This window comes from Peromyscus californicus, unplaced genomic scaffold (assembly GCF_007827085.1).
Source record: "Peromyscus californicus insignis strain IS unplaced genomic scaffold, ASM782708v3 Scaffold_18__1_contigs__length_77618521, whole genome shotgun sequence".
In the NCBI taxonomy this organism is placed as follows: Eukaryota; Metazoa; Chordata; class Mammalia; order Rodentia; family Cricetidae; genus Peromyscus; species Peromyscus californicus.
In genome coordinates, this window is record NW_026294480.1 from 25,536,799 (window position 1) to 25,559,428 (window position 22,630).

Here is a 22,630-nt window from a genome sequence, read left to right on the forward strand (position 1 = left end):
AGCGAGAGTGACGGACATCTGGACCAATCAACACTACCTATGGTTCTCACACCCGCCCCTCCACCTTGACGTCCTCCAATCCGGAAGCGCAACCGGGTGAGCGCGCGTTTCCGCCGCGAAAGGGCAGTGGGGGGCGCGGGGCTTGGAGATGCCGGGCGCCTCTCCGGGTTCCTCGGAGTCGCGGCCCCCGGAGTCGCGCGGAGACATGAGTGGCACCGGAGGCGACCGCACGCGCCTCAGGCGCTACCCTAGGCTTCCGGTGTGGGTGGTGGAGGATCACCAGGAGGTGAGCGGGCAGCAGAAGCCCCCGAGCCCTGACAGGAGGGATTCGAACCCGCGTCAGCCTGCAGAGACCATCCTCTGACGCTGGCTGCCACCTGTCTCCTGACTACTGTTTGTGCTGTTGGATGAGAGGGTTGGCCAAGAACCTGAACCCTCAGCTGTGAAGTGGGGACCATAATCGTAGATCCTCTTAGAGGGCGGCTACTGAGGACATTAAGTCATCGGCGTTGGTTAACGTTTTATGGCACTGCTGTTGTAGCGTGGGTACCTTATCCAGACTTCTGGTAGACGGCCAGCAAGAGGTCCGTGGGTCTAGGAGCTTTGTTTACAGAACCCATGGAGGGTCTCTGGACATAAAACAAGATGGGTCAAGAGTGAAGCTCAGTGGTACAGTGTTTGCCACAGACCTTGGGTTCAACCCCTCCCCCTACAAAAAAAAAGTGGGCTAGGGGGACTTACTGATGGAAAAAGATGAAGGCGGTAAAGAAAGTTGATTTCTGAGACAAAGTCAACTTTGGGTTGGTCTGTGCTTTCAAAGTTAGGAGGAAACCTGGGCATATAGCGTGTAAGAGGAGAACATGAGTCATCCAGCCTAGCTCCGTCCTAAAAGGACAGAAAATGTCCTAAAAGCTGGAGTACTTTAGTGAGTGGTTCTGAGCAGTTGGGTGATAAAGACGGAGATTTTCTTCAGAACCATCTAGAGTAAAGAAATTTTGTATTTTTCCACTTTTTATCAACTTGATGCGCTTCAAGTTTGTGCAGTGATTGATTGATTTTGAGTCCGCAACTTGACAGTGTGCAATTCTCAATGTGTATGTGTCTCTGTTACAGGTTCTGCCCTTCATATACCGGGCCATAGGTTCGAAACATCTTCCTGCTAGTAATATCAGCTTTTTACATTTTGACTCACATCCAGACCTCCTTATTCCTGTGAATATGCCAGCAGACACTGTGTTTGATAAGGAAGCACTCTTTGGGTAACATGACTTTTTTTTTAATCATTTTATGTATTTGAAGCATAACATGTAGCAGATGATAAACAATAGACTTTTGCTACACTCGTGTGTTTGGGGTTTTTATTTGTTTGTTTGCCTTTTTATTTCGGCTTTGTTTGTTTGTTTGTTTGTTTTGGTTGTTTGTTTTGTTTTGTTTTTCGAGACAGGGTTTCACTGTGTAGCTTTGGAGCCTGTCCTGGAACTTGCTCTGTTGACCAGGCTGGCCTCGAACTCACAGAGATCCACCTGACTCTGCCTCTGCTGGGATTAAAGACATGCAGTCACGACTGCCCGTCGCCTTTTTTATTTTGTTTAAGAACAAGTTTTTGACAAACTAAAAGAGGCAAAACAGGGACCAGGCATGGTGGCTGATACCTGTGATCCCAGCCCTTAGAGCACTGAGGCAGGAGAATTACCGTTGGGGGCCAGCCAGCGCTACATTGAATCCTCTTTATGGTTAAGTGTTAACTGTCAACTTGGCAGAATCTAGAATTATCAGAGAAGTGGGCACCAGGGCTTGCCTGTGGGGGGTTGTCTTGATTGGATTACTAGAGGGGGGTAGACCCACCCACTGTGAGAGTGCCCTTCCTGGCTGGGGACCTGGTCTGTATAAATGAGAGAGGGAAGTGAACAGACCTGGTCCTTGGTCCCTGCCTCAGGTTCCTGCCGATTATGGATGTGACGTGTTCAGCTGCTTCAAAGTGTTGCTGCCTTGACCTCCTTGCCAAAACCTGCTGTTACTTTTGTCAAAGTATTTTATCATAGTGACAGGAAAAGAAACTAAGACACTGGTGTGTGTGAGTGGTAATTTAGGTTTCCTGGCACTGTATCCATATCCAACTACTTGTGCCTGCCTTTGTGACATGAAAGCAATCATGGACATTGTGCAAGCAAATGGCAAGAGGTTGTTCCAATAAAACTTTACAAAAAAAAAAAATTATAACAAACAGCCAAGCCACTATTTGATGGTCTCTAATTTAGAATTGGGGATGCTAAAAGAGACTTGCGAAGTAATCTGAATACGCTCTCCTCCCCTTTTAAAGCCTGGTAGTGGGGTCCAGAAAATAGGACTTTTCTGAAAACAGTTCCATAATCATGCAGTGCTACATCTTCAGTTTTCCCGTCCTCTCTACGATTGTGTCCTTCCTACTTCGCAGTGACTTTATTTTCAGGTTACAAATCCTGTTGATTTTCAGTTTTATAAAATCGTAGAGATGGGGCTGGAGAAATGGCCCTGCAGATAAGAGCACTTACGCTTGCAGAGTACCCAAGTGTGGTTCCCAGCATCTGCACTGAGTGGCTCACAACCACTTTGTGACTGCTCTGAAGGACCCGGCACCACCTTCTGGCCTCTGCAGGCACCTGCACTCGTGTGCACATTCTGTACACACACATAATTAAAAGTAAAAGAAATCTTAAAAAGTAAAGTCAGAGGAATAGAAGTCAAGTTGATAATTCACATTCCATCCTTCAGGAAGGATTCTATATCTTCAAATAAATCCTGAAATCCTGTCATCATCTCATGTGTAAAGCATATTACGTTCAGTCTACTATAGACCTTTTAGTTGACTTTTTCTAAAACTCCAAGTCAAGGCACTAATTCCTAAAGCAATGTGGTAGTTCCACCATTCCCTCCCTCTCTTTCATAGTTTAGAAATTGAAAGTGCTAAGCATGTAGTCAGACCACCCATTAGTTGGAACAGTTCTTAAACTTTTTAGTATCCTGTTTCTTTTTTCTAGTTTTGTGGGGTTTTGTTGTTGTTGTTGTTGTTGTTGTTATTGTTGTTTTGAGATTGGGTTTCATGTAGACCAAGCTGACTTTCAGCTTGTTTTATAGCCAAGGCCAGCCTTGAACCCCTGATCCTCTTGTCTCTACCTCTTCAATGCAGGGACTGCATGTACATGCCACCATGCCCAAGTTTCTGCATTCCTTTATACTCTTAAAAAATTAAGCATATTGAAAACAATGCGAATTATAGTAGTGTGTATTTATGTTACAACTAAAAATAAAATTTTCAGATAGTCATTGTAAAATATTACATCATTATGTCTGCATATAAAAATACATTTTTAAAACTATTATGGAATTATTTAAATTTTTTAAGATCTCATTTTTGCCCCTGTAAATGACGTCTGGATTCTCTATCTGCTTCTTCATTCAGTCTGTTGCTGTGTGGTGTTTTGGTTGAAGGATATGATGAAAATTCATGTTCTCATAGATGTGATTGGAAAATGGGATGGTATTTCCATCACTTAATCAGATAAGTAGTGTTGTGATGTTCTTTGATCCTCCACCAAAACTCCACAAGCTTTTGAAAGCTTAACTAGAATGCAAAATCCAACAATCCAGCCTTGTGTCTGAATAACCTCAGTTAATTGATCTTTCAAAGAAGAAATTAACTCGTCACAACTCAGCCCCAGGTGTTTCTCCTCAAAGCCACCATTGTGCTTCACATCTAAACAGAAGGAGTTCTGCTGTTTTCCTTTTTCTGCTACACAGAATTATTTTAAAATATCTAGTTGGGGGCAAGAATTAATAAAACCATGACCATTCTTCAGCAAAACTAGTTTTTGGACAGGGTAATTGCTAGTAATGTTATAATGACTGCTAATGGACCTTGCGTGGCACTTAAGTTACCAATCCACCGTCATGCTGTGTATCATCATGCTGTGCACCATCATGCTTGTGCAAATGTTTGTTCAGTAAAAGGTAATAGTATTTCCGTGAAAACCGTTTAACCTAATAGTCTCAGGAACCTTGTCAGGGGCCATACTTGAGACCTACTGTCTTCAAATGTTTGGGAAAAATCATTCATTAATAATTGTAATGTTTCTGGTTTTTTTTCCAGAGAATTAAGTATTGAAAATTGGATTATGCCTGCAGTTTATGCTGGCCATTTTTCTCATATAATATGGCTTCATCCCACATGGGCTCAGCAAATCACAGAGGGCAAACACCACTTCTTAGTAGGCAAAGACATTTCTACCACCACAATCAGGTAATTTCTTCATTTTTGGTAAGTATGAAAGGAACTGAATTATACTTTGGATTCTTGTAATAACTTCCTAAATGCCTCCATACAGAGTCACATTAAGCCCCAGCTCCTCCAAAGAGTTCTTGAATCACCAGAAACAGATTTTTAATCCTCTTAATCTCTTTCATGTAATCTTTATATCTATTACTAGCGAAATTGTTTTGTGTTATGACATTTTCTGGAACTTAGATTCCGTTGCTGGCTAACTCCATCAAGTCTTATAGATTTATATAACCAATAGTGCATTTTTTTCCCTGATCCTTCTGATATAAATATAGTGTGTTGAGGTGAACTTTTAAAAATGAGCCAGGCAAGGTGAGTGGCACATATCTATAATCACAGCCCTTGAGAGGCTGAGGTAAGAGGATGCTGAAAGTTTGAAGTCAGCCTGAACTATGGAATGAGACCCTGTTTCAAAATGCGAAAATAAGAACTGGAGGTATAGCTCAATAGTAGAGCACTTGCCCAACGTGCCTACAGCCCTGAGTTCAATTCCCAGCACTGAAAAAACATAAAACTTACCTGGGAGTTGTGGCACATACCTGTAATCCCAGCCCTCTGGAGGTAGAGGCAGAAAAATCTAGGGTTCAAGGTCATCCTCAGTCACATAGTGAGTTTGAGGCCAGCTGAGGCTACATGAGAGCCTGTCTCAAACAAACAAATAAATCACTGTTTTTGTTTTCATTTTTAATAAATCGGTGTCTGGGTAAGTAGATTTTAGGTTTTAAATTTATTGTTGTGATTTGTGGTATTTAGTCTAAGTTGAATTACTATGCCCTCTGATTTGAGCAATATGTACATCAGGTTTTTTTGTATGTGCTACTTAACTAATATCCTCTGTGTTGTGTTGCAACAGTGTCTGTCTTTGGAAGTAGCAGTCTGGTTCTAAATTCTCCTGGGATAGGAAGAACGTTTTAATCAATGTACACATAGCTTTCTAGGCCCTCAGTGACAATGAAAACTGTGCCCTGTAATTCTGTTTCCGTTTTGATGACAGTGTTACCTTTGGTGTTATATGTTTTTGTCATTTATATGAGTGACGTCATCTTGATTTATGAAAATTGTACTTACTATATAATTTTTAAAAAGTAATTAGACCTCAACATATAGCAAATATTGTACATAATATTGATTTGTATAAACAAGTGAGCTCAGTGTGTTGAGTGGACCTAATAGAAGCTGTAAAAACAACTGATTTTTGTTGTCACTGTTACTCAGCAGACTCAGAACAGCCCTTCTTTGACCTCCCAAATGCGGGGGTTAAAGGTGTGAACCATCGTGCCAGCTTGATAGGGATGTGTATGTGTGAGAGAGTTTTTCTGTTTTGTATTTTGAGATAATTCTCACTTTATGTTGACTTGGATAGCCTAACTCTCTAGAGACCAGGCTGGCCTTGAACTCACAGAGATGTGTTTTCCTAGTACTGGGATTAAAGGGGTGCACCACAACACCAGGCATGGTTTTGGTTTTCTGAGACAGGGTCTTATTCTGACACAGAACATCACAGATATTTTTGGAAACTCAAAATTTAATAACAGCTTGGGGAATATTGTGCTTCCCTCATGATTTAGTTAGTCCAACAAGTAAACATGTTTGAACAGTCTATTGCATGTAGGCATGTACCTGCGTTTATTTATTTGTAGGAATAGAAGCAAAGTAAAATTTGCTTAAGAAGAATATGAGGCTTCGGAGAGAGATGAGTTGATAAGGTTCTTACAGTATAAGCATGAGGACCTGTGTTTAATCTCAGAGCCTGCATGAAAAGGCTGGGCATGGTGGCACATACTTCTCATGCCAGTCCTGAAGAGGCAGAGCCAGGCAGATCTGTATGGCTCATAGGCCAGCCAGCATAGACTACTAGTGAGCTCCAGACCAGCAAAAGCCTCAAGGGATGCCACCCAGGTCGAGTAGTGTTGCTGGAGTTTTCCTGCCTGGCCCACAGTCAGGATAAATCTCTCTCACCTGCCAGTCCCACAGCCGCTCAGACCCGACCAAGTAAACACAGAGACTTATACTGCTTACAAACTGTATGGCCATGGCAGGCTTCTTGCTAACTGTTCTTACAGCTTAAATTAATCCATTTCCATTAATCTATACCTTGCCACATGGCTCGTGGCTTACCGGCATCTTCACATGCTGTTTCTCATCGTGGTGGCTGGCAGTGTCTCTCTGACTCAGCCTTCCACTTCCCAGCTTTATCCTCCTCCTTGTCCCGCCTACACTTCCTGCCTAGCCAATGGCCAATCAGTGTTTTATTTATTGACTAATTAGCAACACATTTGCCATACAGAACATCCCACAGCAGAGTAGCTTCCACATATACACACTGGCATGCATACCACACACAGACTATAAATTCAGGTTAGGGTTACAGTCTTGGTCTTCATCAGGACATTACAGTTTTTAACAAGCTTGCACTTTTACTTTTATGTCAATGATCTGCTTTGACGACTATCTTCTCTTTAATTTATAGCTGTAGGGACTGAGAGTGGAGCCTCAGTTGGTAGGGTGTGTGGTTAGTGTACTTGACCCCAGACTCAATCCCCAGCACATATACCAGGTATGTTGACACATGCCCATAATGCCAGCACTCAGGAGGTGGAGACAGGAGAATCAGTAGTTTAGGGACAGTCTAGGCTGTGTGAGACCCTGTCTCAGGTCAATTTAAAGCTATATAAAGTATGACAATTGGGGAATAAACTGTATTATTTTCATTTAGTACAGTATGCCTCTGAAACATGTATTTGAATTTAATGTTCTAAGTACTCAACAAGACATAGTCAAAAAGCTGTGTACATACTGTTTTTGTTGTTGTTGTTGTTGTTGTTGTTGCTTTGTTGTTTTTTTTCCATTAACAAGAGTTTTATCAAGACAAAGAGAAAGGGATAGATGTGATCAGGCCTGTGGAAGGACACATGCGAGAGCTATAAATAATTTTTTTTGTTTTTTGTTTTCTCTTTGATTTTTCAAGACAGGGTTTCTCTGTGTAGCTTTGGAGCCTGTCCTGGAACTCACTTGGTAGCCCAGGCTGGCCTCGAACTCACAGAGATCTGCCTGCCTCTGCCTCCCAAGTGCTGGGATTAAAGGCGTGTTCCACCACCACCTGGCTACATGCTGGATTTTTAGAATCAGAAATCTTACCTACATATTCCTATTGTCCCAGATTCTTGGAAGCAAGGTCACTTGAGCCCTAGAGTTGGATGCCACAATGAGCACCTTAGTCACACTCTGTCTCTTTATAAAGAAAAGGAAAAACTAAAACGTCAGGGCTGCAGAGATAGCTCAGCAGTAAGAGCACTTAGAGCTTTATCCAATGACTGGAGTTGGATTTCAGCACCCACATCCAGACCCTCTCAAACCCCTGTGTCTCCAGCTCCCTGGGAGCCAGTACCCCCTTCTGACCTCCATGGGCACCTGCACACTTAGGTACACACACACACACAGAAAAGTTGGTGGGGGGAACTCAATAAAATAAATCTTTAAAACAGAAATCCAGAGCTCATAAACTGAATTTTATATGCGGATCTTTTGAAATTGCTTTTCATGTTAAAAAAATACTGTGATTATATACTTTAACTAAAGCTATGAAATAGAACTTCTGTATTTAGAGAAATTATTTCTTATAATTTTTTTCTTAGAGTTTTTTATTTACATTTTTGAAGATTTATGTGTGTGTGTGTGTGTGTGTCTGCCTGCATTTGCCAAAGCATGCTAGAAAGGGGTTGGATACCTTGGAGCTAGGGTTGCAGGCCATTGTAAGCTGTCTCTTATAGGTGCTAAGAAATGAACTCTCGTCCCCTGGAAGGGCAGCAAGTGCTCTTAACCTACCCGCTCTCCGCTCTCTCTCCAGCCCATTCTTTGTTTTCTTATTTGATTAACAATTTCTTTTAGAAAAACCTAGTTTCTCTTTCTCTCTTTCTCTTTCTCTCTCTCTCTCTCTCTCTCTCTCTCTCTCTCTCTCTCTCTCCCCCCCCCCCCCCCCCCCCCCCCCCCCGTGCGTGCGTGCGTGCGTGCGTGCATGTGTAGACCAAGTCCTACTTTGTAGCCCAGGCTGGCCTCATCCTTGCACCAGCCCTGCCTTAGCTTCTCAAGCTCTGAGATTACAGACATGAGTCACCGCACCTGGCTCCTTCTATCTTCATGTTCCACGATCTCTGGAGTCCTCATGGGCCAACGTAACTTCCCACTTTCATGCTCATGGCTGGTCAGCAAGATGGGGAGAGCACCACTCCATACACCTGTCACAGTCACTGACCAGAACTTGTGAGGTGGCCACAGCTAGCTGCAGGTTGGACTACAAAACAATGTGTAGTCTTTCCTTTGGGCAGTGGTGTGCCAGCTCAGAATGTGGAGAAGCTGTGTCTACTGAAGACAAAGTGTAAGCATTAAAGTCCCTTGTTTTTGTCAGACATGTCTTTCTTCTGCGGTGTCACGCCGGCTAATGTGCTCTCTCCTTACAATAGTTTTCCCTTTGATCCAGGGTTACCAGTACCGACTATTACTTCCTAAGTGACGGTCTATTTGTACCTGAAGACCAGCTGGAGAACCAGAAACCCTTACAGTTGGACGTGGTTGTGGTAGAACCTCACAGACTCTGTAACCATCAAGAGGACAGTGACTCCGTGTCTTCTGCCAAGAAGCCCAAGCTGGCACTGGGCGGTCGAGAGAGCACTGCCGCTGCTAACGGGGACCCTTGCTCAGAAGGACTGCGAGGGGATGCAGTGACCCCACCGAGTGACCGTGCTTGCCCGGATCCATCAGGCCCCTGTTCCTCTGGAGGCCAGCAGTGCCAAAGCACAGCCAACATTGGAGAGATCCTGGCTCAGGACTGCGAGGGAGATGCAGTGACCCCACCGAGTGACTGTGCTTGCCCGGAGCCATCAGGCCCCTGTTCCTCTGGAGGCCAGCAGTGCCAAAGCACAGCCAACATTGGAGAGATCCTGGAAGTGCTGAAGAATGGAGATGCATTTGTTCTAGATATTGACTTGGATTTTTTTTCTGTCAAAAATCCCTTCAAAGAAATGTTCACGCAGGTAAATGTGGTAGTTTGGAAGCATAGACCCTGAGAATTGCATGGCATTTCTCTGGATGACAGAGAGTAACCTTTCCGCAAACATCCGGATGAGAATTATCTTCGGGTTTAAAGGCCATGTTTCCTGCCACATATTCTTCTGTTCTTTTCCAGTCTTTTAAAATTACATACAAGCTTATCATTCCTAATTAAAAATTACAAAATCTTAAACACTCAAAAACCCAAAACTTCCTACGCACCATGAAGAAGTGCACCCCTAAAGTCCCCAGATTTTCCAAAATCTGGAAAACTCCTGGAACTTGATAGAACTTGTGCTTCCAAGCATCTCAGATAAAGATATCCAACCTACATTGCACTTTCCAATTTACTAGCGCTATTTTTATTGGTCATTACATGAATGTATTAACTTTGGGAGGGTGGTGGCGGCTCATGCCACTTCGCACCTGTGGAAGCCAGGACAACTTTCCAGAGTCAGTTTCAAGATCATCAGCGTTGGTGGCAGGCACCTATACCCTCTGAGCCGTTTCACTGGCCCAGCTCTATTTTAAAATAAACAAAGATAACGGGGCAAAGCGTAATGGCACATGCTTGTAATACCAGCACTTGGGAAGAAGATATAGGGATCATGAGTTCAAATCCAGCCTGGGCTACGTGAAACCTTTGTCTCGGAAAGCTTACTAGCTGTGCCATCCTGGGAAAGGTACTTGCAATGAAGCAGTCATCCCCAGCCTGCTAAGGGTGTACCTCAGCAGTAGAGCACTAGCTTGCTCAGGGTTGTGGGTTCAATCCTCAGTGCTGCAGAGTAGGTACTTAAATAATGAATAAGCCCCAGCTCATAGTGTTGTCATGGTCGGTGAAACACTATACATTTTAGCTCTTACCTAGCACTGGGCCCCATGCAGCCACTTAGAAACGGAGCTGTCCAGTTATGTTTTTAAGAAGGAGTTTACTCGTTTTACCTCACTTACAAAATCTAGATATGCTAAGCATCTTTCCCTTAACTCAGGTTCTGGGTCTGCCACTCTGCAGGCCAGCATTGCTTCTGATCTCCAAAGGTCTCTGTGGCTAGAGAAGTAGCTGCATGGTACCCATGGGGAATCTTCTTTCATCGCCATGGAAGACGTGTATGCCTCCCATGAACAGCTAACGTCTGTTTAGATCTTAGGATGTGTCCATTCATATAATGGTATGTGCTTATATTAGAAAGACTTTGGGGGCTGGAGAGATGGCTCAGTGGTTAAGAGCACTGACTGCTCTTCCAGAGGTCATGAGTTCAATTCCCAGCAACCACATGGTGGCTCACAACCACCTGCAATTAGATCTGGTGCCCTCTTCTGGCCTGAAGGGATACATGCAGGCAGAACACTGTATACATAATAAATAAATAAATCGGCCCGGCGGTGGTGGCGCACATCTTTAATCCGAGCACTCGGGAGGCAGAGGCAGGCGGATCTCTGTGAGTTCGAGGCCAGCCTGGACTACAGAGGGAGTTCCAGGAAAGTCGCAAAGCTACACAGAGAAACCCTGTCTCAAAAAACAAAATAAATAAATAAATAAAAAATAAATAAATAAATCTTAAAAAAAAAGAAAAATACTTTGATGATCTCTTAGCCTATTAGCTAATTTTTATACTATATTCTGCCCAGCTAGGTAAATGTGTCCTGAAAAAATAGATCTGTTTTAGAAATTTAAAGTATACAGTGTGCCTGATTCTCCCAGACAAACGTTTGGATATTGTTGGAAATAGGCATATTGTTGGAAACTCATAACCTTGGGGTTTTTGTTTTGTCTTGCAGGATGAGTACAAAATTCTACAGGAGCTTTACCAGTTTAAAAAGCCTGATAGTAACCTTACTGAGGTAAGCCTGCACTTTACCTACCACTAAGTACTTGCTTTCATTATTAGGATGATTATTTTAAGAGTTTGTGTAGCTCTAGCCTACCTCAAATTCAGCCTCCTTAGTGCGGGGAATGTAAGTGTAAGCCACCTTGCCTAGCACTAAGAACATCTTGTAGCTTATTTAAATGTTCTCAGCTATCCGGATTCTTCTTCGTGTGCATATAGATATTCACACGTACATGTGTATTCTTTCGGGGAATGCTTCGGTTAGTACAGAGAAAATATTTTTAGCTAACTGAACTGGTATTTTCATCATAATAGTATTTTACTTGTTTTTTAAAGGAATAACCGTAACTTCAGTTTTTCCATGTTTTTGAAGGAAGATTTGGTAGATATTGTTGATACTCGGACTCGTCAACTGGAAGATTTAGAAGCAGTTTTTGCTGATTTATGTGATGGTGATGGTGAAGAAACTGTACAGAGATGGGCCTCAAACCCCGGGTAAGACCCTGACCGCTTTCTTTCCCAAATCACAAGCTGTCCATTCTAGACACATTTCAAAGTTGGTCTGACGAGTTGCTCCTTAAATTCGAATCAAGGGCTAGGGAGACGGCTTACTCAGTAAAGTGCTTACCACATCGCCATGAGCCCCGAGTTCAGATCCTGCGCATCTATTTAAAAAGCCAGACTTGGTTGTAATAGGGAGGCGGAGACAAGAGTATCCCTGTAGCTCACTGGCTAGCCAGCCTAGCTGAATTGATGGGCATTAGAGTCAGTGAAGATCCTATCTCAAAAAATAACTGAGAAGACACCCAGTGTTGACCACTGCCTTTGTTGAGTATTATTTATGCACTCTCTGTAAAAGGGTTTAGAGAGAGAGACAGGAAGATAAAGGTCATCATCAGCTGCATATTGAGTTACAAGCTAACTTGGGCTTTGTGAAATAGTTACTTTTCTAAAATAACAGTTAGAATAGTAATAATAATAAATTTAGTTAAAAAGATAGCCAGGCGAGTGGTATACACCTTTAATCCCAGAACTCAGGAGGTAGAGGCAAGAGGATCTTGAGTTCCAGGCCAGCCAGAGCTACATAGTGAGACCCTGTTTCAAATAAATTTAAAGAAGATGGTATTGAACAACTCTGTCTTTCATTTCTCAACCATCCATCATTTGAAGCATGTATCCATGGTGGAGCTCTATTTTTTAATCATTATTTTCTGTATACTGCTGTGGATTGGACCCAGAGCCTTGCACATGCTTGCTAGGCAAGCACTGAACTATATGCTCCTGTCTTAGTCAGGGTTACTATTGCTGTGGTGAAACACCATGACCAAAGCAACTTGTGGGGGAAAGGGTTTCTTCAGCTTATGCTTCTACAGCACAGTTCATCATCAAAAGAAGTCAGGACAGGAACTCAAGCAGGGCAGGAACCTGGAGGCAGGAGCTGATGCAGAGGCCATGGAAGGGTGCTGCTTACTGGCTTGCTCCTCATGACTTTCTCACTCTACTTTCTTATAGAACCCAGGACCACCAACCAAAGAATGGAACCACCCACAATGGGCTGGGTCCTCCCTCACTGATCACTGATTAAGACAATTCTCTACAGGCTTGCCTACACCCTGATCTTATGGAGGCATTTTCTCTATTGAGGTTCCTTCCTCTGAGATGACTTTAGCTTGTGTCAAGTTAACATAAAACTGTCTAGCACAACTCCTGACCCCAATCCATGATTTAAACAAACAACAAAAAAAAATGTCTAGTATGCCATTTGTTGCCAATGCTAGTCAAGGTTATTGTGGTGTTTAATGACTGGGGTGGCTTTTTTCCAGAATGGAATCACTAATTCCACTTGTACAGAGTTTGAAAAAACGGATGGAAGTACCAGACTATGAAATGGTAAATATTTCATATCTTTGTAAAATTGATGCTTTATACAAGTAATTTTCTGAATGAAAGTTTTCTTCAATTGGCTCATTTTGTTTAGATTACTTATTTAAAAATTAAAGAGTGATAAAATACATACTTTTCACAAAAGATTCTAAAAAATATTTTCCCAGAGGACTGGAGAGATGGCCCAGTGGTTAAGAGTACTGACTGCTTTTCCAGGGACTTGGGTTCAATTCCCAGCACTCACATGGCAGCTCACAGCTGTCTGTGACTCCAGTTCCAGGGGACCCAACACCCCTGTCAAAACACCAGTGCACATAAAATAAAAATGAATAAAATTAAATATATATTTTTTCCCAGGAGAAAGATTTTTGTTTGTTATTTTGGTTGGTTGGTTGGTTGGTTGGTTGGTTGGTCCCCCACTGCCCCCAGACAGGGTTTCTCTGTAGTTTTGGTACCTTCCCTGGAACTCACTCTGTAGACCAGGCTGGCCTCGAACTCACAGAGATCCTCCTGGTTCTGCCTCCTGAGTGCTGGGATTAAAGGTGTGTGCCACCACTACCCAGAGAGAGATTCTTATTTTATTTATCTAAGAAGCCAAGGTACTCTGAATCTTTTACTGTTTTTACTATGATTTGAGACAGGGTCTCATGCAGGCCTCCGGGATCCTCAGGCCTCCACTCACAGTTCTGGTGTTTCAGGCATGCACCACCAGGCCCCACTGTTACTTTGTTTTTTTCTGGGCTTGTTGATAATCCAGTCTCACCCCACCATCCATAATTTAGTCTGTGGTTTCTAATTTCATCATCTACTTGTTGATGTTTCTTTCTATTTTCAAACAAGGTTTCACTGCATATCCCTGGCCAACCTGGAACTTGCTGAGTAGACCAGGCTGGCCTCAAACTTCCTGGGAATAAATGCTGGGAATAAAGGGGTATGCCACCACGCCTGGCCATTAGTTCTTACTTGGACTCTTTTCCTTTCTCTGAAAATTTACAGGATCATAAAAACCAAAAGAGAAAAAAGAAAAAAAAACTGTGTCTGGTGCATTTGAAATGTTAGTTCTTTGCCACTTGTCAGTAGTGACCTGATTGGTGAGGCAAAGACCTGTGATCATAATTTCTAACTCCTAGTACCTTAGAGTCCTTGAAGCAGATATTTTCCTTTTTGACTCAATATTTGAGAAGATGTAAAGCTTTAAAAGTTCAAGTGAGTGCTGGAGAGATGACTCAGTGGTTTAGAGCACCGACTGCTCTTCCAGAGGTCCTGAGTTCAATTCCCAGCATCCACATGGTGGCTCACAACCACTTATAATGAGATCTGGTGCCCTCTTCTGGCCTGCAGGGACACATGCAGGCAGAATACTGTATACATAATAAATAAAATAAATCTTTTAAAAAAAAAAAAGTTCAAGTGAAGCCAGGAAAGGCTTCACTATAGTCTGCACACTCTGGGAGTGGAGGCTACAGTAGCATGTTCTGGGCTAGCCTGGACTACATGCTTCATTCAAAGCCAGTCTGGGCCACATAGCAGTACAGTTTAGGTGCATTCCTCAGATTGTTAAGATGCCACAGCTGACACTCCAAGTCCCCTGCCTCTGAGTCTGCTGCTTCTGTCTCATCAGTAAGAGGTGTTTTTGGTTTTCTTTGGTTGTGAATGCTGTCATGCCACTTTATTGGAGCTGGTGTTTACTAACTTAATCTTCACTTATTAAATATAAATAAATAAATAACAGCATAGTTAATGCTTGCAAAGCCAAGGCTTACTCTTCTCTGAAAACAGCGTTTGTTAAAAATAGCACATGTTGCTGGGCGGTGGTGGCTCACGCCTTTAATCCCAGCACTGGGAGGCAGAGGCAGGCGGATCTCTGTGAGTTCGAGGCCAGCCTGGTCTACAGAGTGAGATCCAGGAAAGGCGCAAAGCTACACAGAGAAACCCTGTCTCGAAAAACAAAACAAACAAAAAAAAAATAGCACATGTTGGGGCTGGAGAGATGACTCAGTGGTTAACAGCACAGGCTGCTCTTTCAGAGGACCCAGGTTCAGTTGCCAGCCCCCACGTGACCCCTCACAACCATCTGCAACTCCCGTTGCAGGGGATCTGATGCCCTCTGGCCTCTGCAGGTACTGCCCACATGTGGTGCACATACATGCATGCAGGTAAAACACCTTTACACATAACCTGAAAAAGAAAAGAATGGTAGGTGCATGATACTCGGGGCTTGAAAACGATGATGCAGTCAAATGCCTGAAGCATTCCTTGATTGTTCTCTCTCTCTCTCTCTCTCTCTCTCTCTCTCTCTCTCTCTCGCTCGCTCTCTCTCTCGCTCTCGCTCTCTCTCTCTGTCTCTCTCTGTCTCTCATCACAATGCACATGTAGTGGTCAGACTGTAGAACTGGTCCTCCTGGTTTTACATGGGTTCTTGAGATTGAACTGAGGTCCAGGCTTTTCGTGGCAAGCGCTTCCTTCGGCTGAGCCCACTGTCTCCGTCAGCCTTTGTTTTTGAGACGAGGTCTCACTGAACGTGAAGCTCCTCGTTCAGCTCGGCTCACCAGCCAGTGAGCTTTAAGGCTCTACCTGTCCCCTCCGTGCCCGCTCTCCCAAGAGCCTTCTAAAGTCACTGAAGTCTTCCAGTTCCATTTAGAGTCTTTGTGAGTAGTGGGTCCGGAGCCCGTGCTTGTGCACACTAGGCATACACTCTGCCATCGAGACGCATACCCGACTCACGGTGTCATTTTCTCCTTATCTTCAGGTTCACCAGGCTGGGCTAACCTGCGATTATTCCGAACTCCCTCATCACGTCAGCACAGAAGAAGAAATTGAGTGTCTTATTCAGTCTATGTATTCTTTACTGAAAAGTCTTCCAAAGCCTACTCTTGTGACAATTGCAAGGTAAGTGTGATTGGCTGGATGACAGCCCATCACAGACGTCCGTGTCCTACTCTCTGGAACCTCTGCACAGCAGTAGGGACTCTGCAGTGTGAAGAATGCAAGGGTTTTGAAAGGAGTTCTCCTCAGTGTTGTCACAGGACTCCTCCTCAGAGGGGGTCTGAACTACTGAATCAGGAGAGAAGAAGGTTTGGAAGGTGTCGTACTGCCAGCTTGGAAGATGGAGAATAGGACTCCTGTTCTCAGCGAGGAAAGCAGGCAGAATCTAGATGCTAGTAAAGGTGAGAGAGCGGAACTCTCCTAAAGCTGTAGGTTGTAAAACTCCACCCCTGCCCCACACATACACACAGAAGAGATGGCTAAGCAGGTGAGAGCATTTGCGGCTCTTTCGGAGGATCTGAGTTCTGTTCTCAGCACCCAACATCAGGTCACTCACAACCACAACTCCAATTCTAGGGTATCCAATGCCCTGTTCTAGACTCTGTGGACGCCCACACACATGGGCACACACTCACACATAAAAGTAAATTTTAAGGAAAAGAATTCCCTTACCCTGAAACAACACTTTGTCACCTACATGGGGCTGGTGAGCTTTAAAAAGCATGTCGGGCATGATCTGGGGAGATGGCATGCCATGCAAGTATGAGGGCCTGAGTTCAGCCATGGTAGCATATGCTTGGCACACACACTTGAGAGGCAAAGGCAGGAAGGTTATAGGGAGCCTGAGACCAGCCTGGTCTACATAACCAGTTCAAGACCGTCCAGGTCTGCATTGCAATATGCTGTCTCAAAACAAAACTGCAGAAAGTTGGTAATTGTACCTGTCCTACAGAATAGCTATTTAAAAATAATGATAAAGAACAGTTCTTGTAAAGCACCTAAAGTAGGTAAACATCTGCTAGCTCTCAGTCACCCGCATGTCTCTTTACTGACAGTAGCACACGCAGCCTGTTCCTCCGCACAGAATGACTTCATCATGCTCACATAGCCTTCCTCTTTTTCTCTTGGCTCCAGGTCAAGTCTGGATGACTACTGTCCTCCTGAACAAGTTGACACCATTCAGGAAAAGGTCCTCAGTGTGCTGCACTCGCTCTATGGGACCCTGGACACTCACCTGGTGTATTCAGAAGAGTCTCTGCCATGTTGAGACACACAGAGCACTAGGTGCCTATGCATTTTGTTACAGTCACAGGGCCTTTGTGAGTCTTCCAGAGGACACTTTTATATTTTGGCTTTTCGAGTCAGGGTTTCTTTGAGTAGCCTTGGCTGTCGTGGAACTAGTTCTGTAGACCTGGCTAGCCTCAAACTCATAGAGATCCTCCTGCCTCTGCCTCCCAAGTGCTGGGATTAAAGGCATGTGCCACCACCACCCAGCCAGAGTACACCTTTTATGTTAACTTTCAGTTAAAATCAGTCAGATATTCTGAATCTCAAAAAAATACCAGTTGTTGAAAATGGCATTTGGGGTGGAGGTAAGGGATGTCTGTTTGATTTGGTTTTATTGTTTTTACATCAAATCTGTTAACCTCAGTTGATGGGGACTATTGGCTATCTTTCTTGTTTTCCATATTGTCTTTGATATTGTGAGAGATTTTTTTTCTTTTCCCCAAACAGAACTTTGGATTATATGAGATTTATTTACTTATTCATTCATCTGATGTTTATTTAGCATGTCACTGTACCAGACACTGCCCTCCTTTGGGAGACACATGAGAAGCAAATAATGGGCTATGAACAGTTTAAGGAAAAAGAGAGAACCACAAATGTGTCTTGGGCATGCAGTTAGTTCTCAGGTACCCTGGCCTTGTAGGAAAGTAACATTCTCAAAAGTGATGCAAAAACATCCTTGCCAGTTCATGAAAATGTTTCAGCAAAGCTGCCTGTCTAAGGATGTTGGAATTGTGCCCACACTTTGACTAAATGTTCTCTAGCATTGATTTTGTGTAAGAGGTCTGCTTGAGTAAACCTGACCAAACAGAATTTCCCTTTTTGTTGTTGCTTGTAGGTTTTTTGTTTTGTTCTTGTTGTTTTTTTTGGTTGGTTGGTTTTTCGAGGCAGGGTTTCTCTGTGTAGCCCTGGCTGTCCTGGAACTCACTCAGTAGACTAGGCTAGCCTGTAACTCAGAGAACTACCTGCCTCTATCTCTTGAGTGCTGGGATTAAAGACATGCAGCACCACTGCCTGGCTGCCTGTAGTTTTTGGTGATTGGAAAGGCTTTGGGAGTTATTGCCTTCAGGTGGTCACTGTGGGCCTCAGTTAGCAGTTAGTCACTAAGTGTCACTCTATTGGCAATTGGGGTCAAGGGGCTATAAAGTTGCTAAGCAGTTAAGAGCACTTGCTGCTCTGCAGAGGACTAGAGTTCAGTCCCCAGCACCCTATGGCAGCTCACAGCTTCTTGTGATCCCAGACCTAGAGGCTAATACTCTCTTGTGGCCTCCCAGTACCACACACATGGGTACATACCCACACATAAATAAAAATAAATCTTTTAAAAATCAAGGTCAACCATTTTTTCTGATAAACCAACTATTTAAGGAAAAAGTAGAAAAGGTACATCTTTGTGACCTGACATAACTTCCTAGGGACATAGCAGCCTTCCACCAGCCTCCTCCTAATGTGACTGAACACAGTGGGCCCTCCCTTAGATGAGTGCAAGGGCGGGACTAGTGATAAAAGTGAAGAACCGTTGATCGTTTGAACAGTAAGGAGAGCACTGGGGATGGTCCCTGATAGTGTCTCTCCCCAAATAAAGAGAGAGGGGAATTGTATTGGGGAGACCCGTGCAAGTTTTTCCTGGAAAGACCCATCACTGCATATAGAAGAGAATGTTTTTCTGCTGTATGCATTTGGAGATCATGCTTTACGTATTTTAAAAGTTTGCCCTTAGTGACCCAGAAGAGTGACTAGGCTGTTTGGGCTGTACTAAACTTGTGGGGAGCGGAAATGTGCTTTAAGGGATGTAGCATCTCCCCGCTCTGCCTCTGCAGACACCAGTGTCTAGCCCTAAGTTCCCACCTCACCAACCACGGATAAGACACTCTTGATCACGGAAGTTGTTTTCTCAGTTGGCCTTTTTTCCACACTTTGCTTCACTTTTGTTCTGTAGTTACTTTTAACTGCTTAATTTCTTCTCCTTTTAAAGGTAAGATGGTGTGTAAAGAAAAAAGCTCAACGTCCATCATTCCTGCTCAACATAGCAGTTTTTCATTTATGCAGATCAGTTTCAGCCCTCATCAGCACGTGTTCCTCTAGAGTGTGTAGCCAGAATCAGAGTTACTTAGATGCAGGTAGTACTCCAGGACACATGACCATTGTCATTCAGTATATGGAAGCGTATTCGGTTTTTATAGTAGCCATATTGTCCTTTGGCGGATTCTCTTGACACTATGAAAGCTTGTTTGTATTGTGTAAGCAGAGCTTACATTTTGATACATTATGTACCCAAAAGGTTTATGTTCATACAAAATTAGAATTGTAAAATTGTGCTAGTTGTTTTTAAATTTTGAAAATTTTCTGTTAGAGTTCTGTAAATAGGCATTACTTTAATGAATAAATTATTCTGTGTGCTAAATGAAATTAAATATTGGAAGATTTAAGGCTTTTATGTTAAGCTGTAGCACTAATTATTCTTGAGTCAATCTGTTGACTTCATTGGTTTTTAGCTATGTTTTGTTTTGAATTATTCTGTGTGCTAAATGAAATTAAATGATATGTTTGGAAGTTTTAAGGCTTTTATGTTAAGCTGTAGCACTGACTTATTCTTGAGTCAATCTGTTGACTTCATTGGTTTTTAGCTATGTTTTGTTTTGAATTTTTGTTGTTGTTGGGAAGGTTGTTATTATTTATTATGATTCCAACAAACACTGATGTAATTCATCATTTTTAGCCTGGGTTGGATAAAAGTGGTGGTACACACCTGTAATCTCAACACCCAAGCTAATGCAGGACAATTCCTGTGAGTTCAAAGCCAGCCTAGGCTACAAAGACTTATCTCAAAAAGAACAAAACAATCCATTTCCTTCATAGAAATGCTGGTGTTTGAGGTGTCCCCCTAGCAGGCCTGCAGCCCTGTGTTCTGTCCTACTTGTAGAATAAAGCCCAGTTAGTAAAGTGTGAATCTGCACAATCCAGACAGGAAGATATTTAACATCCTTCATTGGTGTTCCAAATGCCAGGAGGGAATATATACACAAATAGCTATCTCTCCAGGCCCTGAATCCTGAGTTTTGAAGCAATATTGAATCCTCACAGAACTTCTACTGATTCTCAATACTAGAGCTCTTTATTCAAAAACAGAGGTATTTTCCCATAAGGAAAGAAGTTACTAATAGTTATCCATAATTTAAAACTTTTCTATTATAATCAGTGTAAGCATCTATTGACTGACATTTAAAAAAATTATTACTACTTCAGTGTTTTATATGTATTTATGTTTTGCCTGTATGTATGGGGACCAGAAGAGTGTGTTGAATAGGAACTGAAGTAACAGGCAGTTGTGAGCCTCCATGTGGGTTCTGGGAATCAAACTCAGATTCCCAGTGCTCTTAACTACTGAACCATCTTTTCAACACCCTAATATTTTAATTTCTATTAAAAAAATTTTTTCAAGGTTGGGGATTTAGCTCAGTGGTAGAGCACTTGCCTAGCAAGCACAAGGCCCTGGGTTCGGTCCTCAGCTCCGAGAAAAAAAAATTTTTTTTTCATACAATGTAGTTTGTATATAACTTCTCCCAGATCCTCTCTCCCTACCCACTCCATGTTCTTTCTCTCAGAGGAAAAAAAAAAAAAAAAAAAAAAAAAAACTAACCAAAAAACCATGGAGTCCATTTTGTGTAGGCTAACTGCTCCTGGAATGAGACTTACCCTAGAGTGGTTGGCATACCCAGTTACACACCACTGGAGGAAATATCAGTTGTAAATAGTTTCTTGGTTACAAGTAGGACTTTGTGTCCACTTCTTCTCAGTACTGGGATTTTGTCTGATTTTAACCTTTGCAGATCTTGTGCATGCTGTCACCGCCTCTGTAATTCATATGTGTATCAGTCCTCTTATTTCTGGAAGATGCTATTGCCTTGGAGTCATCCACCACCTCTGGCTCTTACAATCTTTCCACCTCTTCTTCCACGTAGATCTCTAAATCTTGAGAGGAGGGATTTGATGAAGACATTCCATTTAGGACTGAGTACTCCAAAGTCTTTAACTCTCTGCACATTGCCCAGTTGTGGGTTTCTGTGTTAATCACCATCTACTGCAAGAAGAAGCTTCTCTGATGAGGGTCGAGCAATGCTCTGATCTATGGGTGTAGAAATGTGTCCTTAGGAGTCATTTTATTGCTGTGTTCCTTTAGGAGAATAACAGTAGTAGGCTTCCTCCTAGGCCTGTGATCCGTTTAATCCTAGGTTTTTTGCCCTTTCAGCAGTGTCAAATATGTCTTCCATCTCATGGAGTGAGTCTTAAATCCAGTCAAAAGTGGTTGCTTACTCATATAACATCTGCGCCACTATTACATCAGTATATCTTGCAAGCCGGTCTTTGTTGTAGCTTGCAGGGTTTGTAGCTGGTTGGTGCTGATGATTGCTTTTCTCCTCCAACGTGCAAAGTACCTTCTAGCACTATGAACACTAGTCATTGGGGATGAAGCTTCTAGTTAGGCACCAGCCTGACTTCTCAGTGTTTGATGACCTAAGAAGTTGTGTCTTCAGCAACAGGGCCTTACCATTCAGTTCTGGACAGTAGCCGATAGCCTTGGCAATAGCCTGTGATGTTTAGGGAAATGTCTATATAACTCAGCCCTCTAACATTTTTATCTTACACTTAGGTAGTCATAGATGGTTGGGTGGTTTGTGAGCTGTCCTCTTACGAATTAAGACCTGATGAGAACTGTGTTCCAAATACTGGGTAAGCATAACCTACAAATATGCACAGCTTGGATTGTTGCCTAAAATTTTACAATCTAACATTTGACATGATTTCCCAAGAACTGTGTGTATGAATTTAGAGTCCTAAAAATATCCTGCTTTGGGCGAGCTTTGCTGACGATTGAAGGATTGACGTCTCCCCCACTTGTGGTTATTTCTTCCACTTCGAAGTACAGCTGGTCTTGCTCTTCCCCTCTACTCCTTCCCAGGCCAACAAATGAATGAAGGAGATCAGGATCCTTTCTTATGGAAGGATTTGTTCTGCTCTCTTCATCCACTGTTGCTAGTTTTTGAAGGTAGACCACAGGAAAGTGGTTCACAGTGGACCGCTGGATGACCAAGTCAACCTTGAAGAAGCTGGTGTTCAGAGATGGAATCCTGCTCCTTGCTAGCCATTGTATTGGTGATGGTGCTACAGTTATTTAGAAAATCAGGAGAGAAAGGTGATGTCTTTGGGGCTTCTTCAAATCCCAATATAACTTCTGCTTATAACATAGTTTATTAAAAATTTTCTGCTTTATAAAATTGCTTGGAAAGTTTATAAATTCAGCAGCCTTTTGAAATTCTGATAAAAAAGGAGGAGATTATCTAAATTAGGTCTTTTTAGTTGCTACATGGCATAGAGCTTTTTAAGCTCTTCCTGGTTTATTCTGCTTTTGAGTATTAATAGACTAGTAATTTGACTTTTTTCTGGCATCATGCTGAGACAGGCAATGTGGTGCCTTAGGAAGATTCCCAGATAAATAGCATGT

General features: G+C 42.8%; 1 protein-coding gene across 1 annotated transcript; it reads left to right on the forward strand.

Moving 5' to 3' along the window:
* Window positions 1-110: 110 nt before the first annotated feature.
* Window positions 111-19,701, forward strand: CUNH5orf22 (chromosome unknown C5orf22 homolog). The gene is made up of 9 exons (XM_052743091.1): window positions 111-286; window positions 1,114-1,259; window positions 4,127-4,276; window positions 8,793-9,345; window positions 11,141-11,203; window positions 11,564-11,685; window positions 13,014-13,080; window positions 15,824-15,963; window positions 16,975-19,701. The coding sequence occupies exons 1-9, from the start codon at window positions 149-151 to the stop codon at window positions 17,105-17,107; spliced, it is 1,512 nt and encodes a 503-aa protein (XP_052599051.1). The 5' UTR covers window positions 111-148; the 3' UTR covers window positions 17,108-19,701.
* The last annotated feature ends 2,929 nt before the right edge of the window (window positions 19,702-22,630 follow it).